Source organism: Nerophis ophidion, linkage group LG11 (assembly GCF_033978795.1).
Source record: "Nerophis ophidion isolate RoL-2023_Sa linkage group LG11, RoL_Noph_v1.0, whole genome shotgun sequence".
NCBI classification, from domain to species: domain Eukaryota; kingdom Metazoa; phylum Chordata; class Actinopteri; order Syngnathiformes; family Syngnathidae; genus Nerophis; species Nerophis ophidion.
Window position 1 is genome coordinate 56,402,810 of NC_084621.1, and position 6,882 is coordinate 56,409,691.

General features: G+C 39.2%; 1 protein-coding gene across 4 annotated transcripts in view; it reads left to right on the plus strand.

Annotated features, from left to right (window-relative positions):
- LOC133562293 (zinc fingers and homeoboxes protein 1-like) overlaps window positions 1-6,840 on the plus strand; it is a 34,002-nt gene extending 27,162 nt beyond the window's left edge. For 3 of the 4 annotated variants that reach the window (XM_061916325.1, XM_061916327.1, XM_061916326.1), the window contains 4 exons: window positions 24-168; window positions 237-321; window positions 5,909-6,041; window positions 6,371-6,840. In XM_061916325.1, coding sequence (XP_061772309.1) covers window positions 24-168; window positions 237-321; window positions 5,909-6,041; window positions 6,371-6,538 — 531 coding nt within the window. In that variant the 3' untranslated portion in view covers window positions 6,539-6,840. Of the gene's footprint in view, window positions 1-23; window positions 169-236; window positions 322-5,908; window positions 6,042-6,370 lie in introns of those variants that run through there. The other variant, XR_009808874.1, reaches the window with a different exon arrangement.
- The last annotated feature ends 42 nt before the right edge of the window (window positions 6,841-6,882 follow it).

The following is a 6,882-nucleotide window of genomic DNA, read 5'->3' on the forward strand; positions in this document are numbered from 1 at the left end:
AGATCTTCTACATTGCCCCAAAGGTCAGCGTCTACCAACATTTTGGTGCCATCGGTCCCAGGATGTTGTCTCTGCAGGACCTGTGCAGCTTGTTGCCCTTTAACCCCTGGAACTGGTTCAACCTGGGAAAGATGTGTGTGCAGCTGCTAGAGGACAACACAGCCTTGGGTAGCCATCCTTTTAAAGTTGAATCAGATTGCACCTGTGCTTTCTTATGTCTATCTTAATGTATACAGAGAAGAGCACAGAAGCTGAAGACCCAGCATATCTCGCTGAAGGGAAAGTGTGGTTGAAGGCCTGCACGTGTCTCATCAGGACCAGGTGCTGCCCACACACAATATAGCAAACTCCCTTTCAGTTAAGTTAAGGCATGTAAGCACCCTGTTGGAAAAAAAAGAGAAAAAATAAAAAAAGGGAACATTTTGATCGGCACCAAGTGCTGCCAGCAAGCCCCGGGATAACATTTTAAAGATGAAGACAACATTTCAAATGCAATTGGTTGCATGTCTACACTATATTTGACCTTTAGATTTATTTTTGTCTACCAAACTCTTTTGGCAGTCTTTTTGACACTTACCCGTTTTGTCTAATGTACTACAGAATTTGTAGTTTTTAATGACCATATAAAATTCTATAACATGAATGTAAGGAACTCAGAAAATCTTTCCTATTTGGCAACTCTATCCTGTAGCCACGCCCCCTCATACTTCCGTTGTTGTGACCTCGGTTTACAATCCGTCAAGTCAAAAATATACTTTCTCGCTGTCCTAATAAATGCTCTAGAACTACAGCTGTTTCAGATTGTAATCATCCAAATATGATAAGCAGCAAAGTGGACAGCCGTCAAAGTTGTGGCTTGGAGAACGTACACAGGCGACAACAAGAAAGCTTGCTGGATGATGCTAACACGCGAGCTTGTTTCGACGTCCCTGTTGTCTCCTGTCCTGCTATTCAGTGCGGCGTTTAGGCAAGAGGAACAGCGAGTACCTGCGGCTGAGGCGAGCGATCAACACATTTTGTATAGATCGTATTTTTTGGGATATTTCATTAAACGCGGAAGTGATTTTTGACACCAAAGACACAAACATTTCGGCATTTTCACCAACATTTCACATGCCTGCAAGTTAGTGAAACAATATAGATGTATAACCTTATCATCTTTTCATTGCAAATTACAGCCGGCTCTTATCAAGGGATCCGGTTCTTTTGACCCAGTTCCTGCTCTACCAACTCCCAAATATATATATATATATATACATATATATACAGTGAATAAAATAAGTATTTGAACACCCTGCTATTTTGCAAGTTCTCCCACTTAGAAATCATGGAGAGGTCTGAAATTTTCACGGTAGGTGCATGTCTACTGTATGAGAGATAACCTAAAAAGAAAAATCCAGAAATCACAATCTATGATTTTTTAACAATTTATTTGTGTGATAAAGCTGAAAATAAGTATTTGAACACCAACATTAATATTTGGTAGAGTAGCCTTTGTTTGCAATTACAGAGGTCAAAGGTTTCCTGTAGTTATTCAGCAGGTTTGCACAGACTGCAGGAGGGATTTTGGCCCACTCCTCCACACAGATCTTCTCTAGATCACTCAGCTTTCTGGGCTGTCGCTGAGTAACACAGACTTTCAGCTCCCTCCAAAGATTTTCAATTGGATTTAGGTCTGGAGACTGGCTAAGCCACTCCAGAACCTTGATATGGTTCTTACGAAGCCACTTGGTTTTCCTGGCTGTGTGCTTTGGGTCATTGTCATGTTGGAAGATCCAGCCACGACTCATCTTCAATGATCTGACTGAGGGAAGGAGGTTTTTGGCCAAAATCTCACAATACATGGCTGCAGTCATCCTCTCCTTAATACAGTACAGTCGTCCTGTCCCATGAACAGAAAAACACCCCCAAGGCATGATGCTACCACCCCCATGCTTCACTGTAGGGATGGTGTTCTTGGGATGGTACGCATCATTCTTCTTTCTCCAAACACGCATAGTGGAATTATGACCAAAAAGGTCAATTTTGGTCTCATCTGTCCACAAAACTTTGTCCCATGACTCCTCTGAATCATCCAAATGGTCATCGGCAAACTTAAAACGGGCCTTAACATGTGCTGGTTTAAGCAGGGGAACCTTCCGTGCAATGCATGATTTCAAACCATGACATCTCAGTGTATTACCAACAGTGACCATGGAAACAGTGGTCCCAGCTCTTGTCAGGTCATTGACCAAGTCCTGCCGTGTAGTCCTGGGCTGATTCCTCACCTTTCTTAGCATCATCGAGACCCCACCAGGTGATATCTTGTATGGGGCTCCACTCCGATTGAGATTGACCGTCATGTTTAGCTTCTTCCATTTTCTAATGACTGCTCCAACAGTGGACCTTTTTTCTCCAAGCTGCTTGGCAATTTCTCAGTAACCTTTTCCATCCTTGTGGAGTTGTACAATTTTGTCTCTGGTGTCTTTGGACAGCTCTTAGCCATGCTGAATGTTTGGGTCTTACTGATTGTATGGGGTGGACAGGTGTCTTTATGTAGCTAACGACCTCACACAGGTGCATCTGATTCAGGATAATACAGTGGAGTGGAGGAGGATTTTAAAGGCGGACTAACAGGTCTTTGAGGGTCAGAATTCTAGCTGATAGACAGGTGTTCAAATACTTATTTTCAGCTGTATCACACAAATAAATTGTTAAAAAATCATAGATTCTGATTTCTGGATTTTTCTTTGTAGGTTGTCTCTCATACAGTGGACATGCACCTACTGTGAAAATTTCAGACCTCTCCATGATTTCTAAGTGGGGGGACTTGCAAAATAGCAGGGTGTTCAAATACTTATTTTACTGACTGTATATATATATATATATATTTGCTTAAATTGACTTAGTAATAAATAAGGTGTACAATGAAATTCCCAATGAAAAATTAGATATCATTTGTTGATTATTTGGCTTTATTTATATACAATGGAACATTGATTTGGAAACTTAATTGGTTGTTAAATAGAAAAGTTTGTATTTTGAAGAAAATTTCCTCGTAAAAAACAATGTAAATATAAATAATGGGTTCTAGCCTTGACAAAAGTCCACACTTTGAACACAATATAAAGTGCTCTACAGTATTGTATATCAAACAGACGTGACGGGGGTGGTGGATCAACTTTCTATTTAAAAACAGTCAAAACAACAACTAGCTTAACTTTCCTCCTTGTATGTAGCTGTTTTGCCGACAGACACAGTCACTAGCCCTGTAGTGCACTCATTTTAAAATTACAAAACTCCTTAACTTTAACAACCTGTTTGCTACAATAATTAGGAATGTAAAAAAAACACTTCATCCTGTCAGTTAATCTTCTTTGCATGAAGCAAAAAGGAAAGGCAATTTTGACAACCATATGGATCCTTACGGAATGTTTTAATCCACACATCGCTTGTCCATTGCTTTTTTTTTTTACTCAAATTGAGCCAGCAAAATTGGAAAAATGTTGTAAAAAGGCTAAAAACACTTGAATGCCACACAGAGAAGCACATTATGTAAAGACAGCACTTTCGTGCTGATTGAATGAGCACGGGAGCTTGATAAGCCTGCCCACAATACTTGCAGGCTAGGGTTGTACGGTATACCAGTATTAGTATAGTACTGCGATACTAATTAATCATTTTCGGTACTATACCGCCTCTGAAAAGTACCAAAAAGTATCGAAATGATTTTGGTACCGGCACCAAAATATTGGTATCAAGACAACACTATCGCAGGCACACAATGGGTGGATGAAACATTGTACACAGAGGCAAGATGTGTACACAAAAGTATATTTTTATTTGGTCTGTGGTTCGGAAATTGAAAAAAATGGTATTCAGGAACACAGCAGTAGTGCAGTTCTAGTTTCCTGTTGCTTGTCATGTACATTTTGTCATTCTTTCTTCTTGTGTAGTCATTACTGTCATAGGGCTGGGCAAATTGGCAAAAATATTATCCCGATTAATTTTTTATATAATCCAATCTTGATTAATTAAAAAAAAAATTTAAATGTATTTTTTTATTGAAGCAGATTATACATAGTACCGCATCACTACTGTTTACTACTGCACTATGTTGAAACAGTTGTGTTTACTAGAGGTGCAACAGTTTTAAGGCCACTTCTTTTTAGGTACGTTTTGTGGAGGTAAAGAGGGGCGGCATAGCTCGGTTGGTAGAGTGGCCGTGCCAGCAACTTGAGGGTTGCAGGTTCGATTCCCGCTTCCGCTACCCTAGTCACTGCCGTTGTGTCCTTGGGCAAGACACTTTACCCACCTGCTCCCAGTGCCACTCACATTGGTTTAAATGTAACTTAGATATTGGGTTTCACTATGTAAAGCGCTTTGAGTCATTAGAGAAAAGCGCTATATAAATATAATTCACTTCACAACTTTTTTGCCTCTCCAAGTTATTTTTTTTTGCTTGTCAACACAAACATTCTGCAGTAAACAAAGTATAAATAGTGTAGGGAATACTATAAGATTTTTATTTTAAGTAAACATTTACTAAACAACACTTTCAAATGGTAAATTATTATTTGTACAATGCAGTTTGAAATTGAGGTAGTGTAAAATAACATGCACTAACACATAAATCAAGATTAATGATTATTTCAGGAACAAAATGTATTTTTTTGTCTACAAACAAAAAGAACGTGTTTTTTATTCCGCTATATCAGAGTAGAAACTTTGCAGACACATTAACAAAAAGTCGGATTAAAAATATTTAGATATAAGAAATTATTTTCTGATTAGATCACTGGATGTGTTGATTCTCCCAGTCAGGACCAATACAGTCACATAGACATTCCGAGTGCCTGCAAGTCCGCATTCAGGGCAAGATGACTCGTGCGCTGCAGCAGATAGTGAAAGTAAAGTCTGCTCCTTTTAAATGTTGTTTCACTTCTATGCTAGAGTTAGTCATATTTCTTCATTTCTTATGTGCTGCACTACAGCTGTGTAAGGGGACGAGGCACAACGCGAGTGAACATTAATCATGACTGACTTGGTAGCGCACACGGACACACTTTGACACAAACACACACAGACACACACATGATCACGGCCAAGAAAGGCTGATTGTTTCGTGCAGGATTGAACCAAGCATCGCTGCTTCCCTGCTGTTTATTTATGACTGCGGTAACTTCCAACTGACATTTTTTGTCATGTTTGATCGAGAAAATATGTTAACAGCTGATCACCATGCCAGAACTGAAATTAATCGCGATCAACTATTACGACCATATAATTGCCCAGCTCTACTGTGTCGTGTGTGTAACACATTATTACCAATCAAGTGCAGCTTTCTAAGAAAATTACTCATCGTTGGCTAGCCAATTCAGTTAAATCATGGATGAAATTAAATGTTTCTTTTTTTAAGTTTTATAACCAACATTTGCTGGTTTCCTGAAGAAATTACAACTGTAGTTTTAAAAAAATGTATTCCAAACTCAAAAACTGAGGTATTAATGAGCCAATTTCACATTTGGACTTTTGTGGGCTGCATAAATTAGCATGAGATCGAATGCCTGTTGAGTTTGACACCTCTGCTACAATAACTAGACCAGCGGTCAACAACCTTTCTAACCCCTCTTCCATAAACTATAAACTTTTCATCTTTTTTTTAAACCCTATTTTACAAGTTAAGGAATCTGTCCATGCAGAATTTAACTTCCAAGTGTTGTCTTAACGATTAGTTTTTATCAGGGACACACTCCCCTCCCTTTCCCTTACTTTCCCCACGCTTGTTCAAGCACCTGTCAGGACATCACAACTCTTTTTAAAAATACACATTACCCCCCACTCCAGTGTTTCCACAAGCTCCACAATAAGGGTTGTTGACCCCTGCACTAAACTAACTAGACTGCTTTCATATCCTTTTTGCTTTCAGACTCCTGCTAGGAATCTTACAGCAGCAGCAGTCATCCTTTGTGCTGCGGCGTAACCAAAATGTCCTGCAATCAGCAGAGGAAGCCTTAAAACATCTTAACCCCAAAGAAAGCACTCTGCACACCCTCACTGAGGTAAAGACGGCACTGTTGTTACGTTAGAGGTCATTAATATCAGGCCATTATAACTCATTTTGCATGCAACAAAACATTCAGACAGGATGTGTGTTAAATAGGACCACTATGTTGTTATGGTTAGGAGGAATTTGTTTATGTCTCTCTAGGAAAGATTGCATTTATTAGACCACAAATGCAGCCGGAAGAGACCCGGATAATGCTAAGAAGCACTTAGTGATATCATATCGCCAACACCTTCCCTAGTTAAGGAGGGATCTTTTTAACAATCTTTTATCAAAATTACTCCACTTGGTTGTTAGGTAAACTTTGTGTCTTTTACTTGCCAGGTGATGTCAAAAGACCTAAACACAGAGAAGATGAAAGAGGACTACCAAGATGGCGAGAGTCTGTCCAGTGTGTGCTTGCAGAGCTTCAGTGAACGCTGGTGGAACCACATCTTACTGACAGGAGTTCTGGAGGCCGAAGGACGAGACACGCAAAGCGACAAAACATAATGAATGTTCCTGCGCGAACACAAGCTGCTCTCAATTTAAAAGAGAACTTGGACTGTGTCACTTGTTCCCAGAATTGAAAAATCCATCAAACAGCAAGATCTTGTATGGCATCTTGATGGCAAATGGAGAAGTACATGGTGGGATTGAATGTGTCACATGATCACGATCACAAGATTTAAATGATTTTGTGACGTTAATGTGCGTCATAATGGGAACAAAGATGCATTTGTAAATCTCTTTTTTTATTTACTTGAAAATGGTAATGCCTGAGGATATTTTAATAAAATATTTTATGTCATGTTTATTATTTTAAAACCAGTGTCTACAAAGTAAAATATGACAAC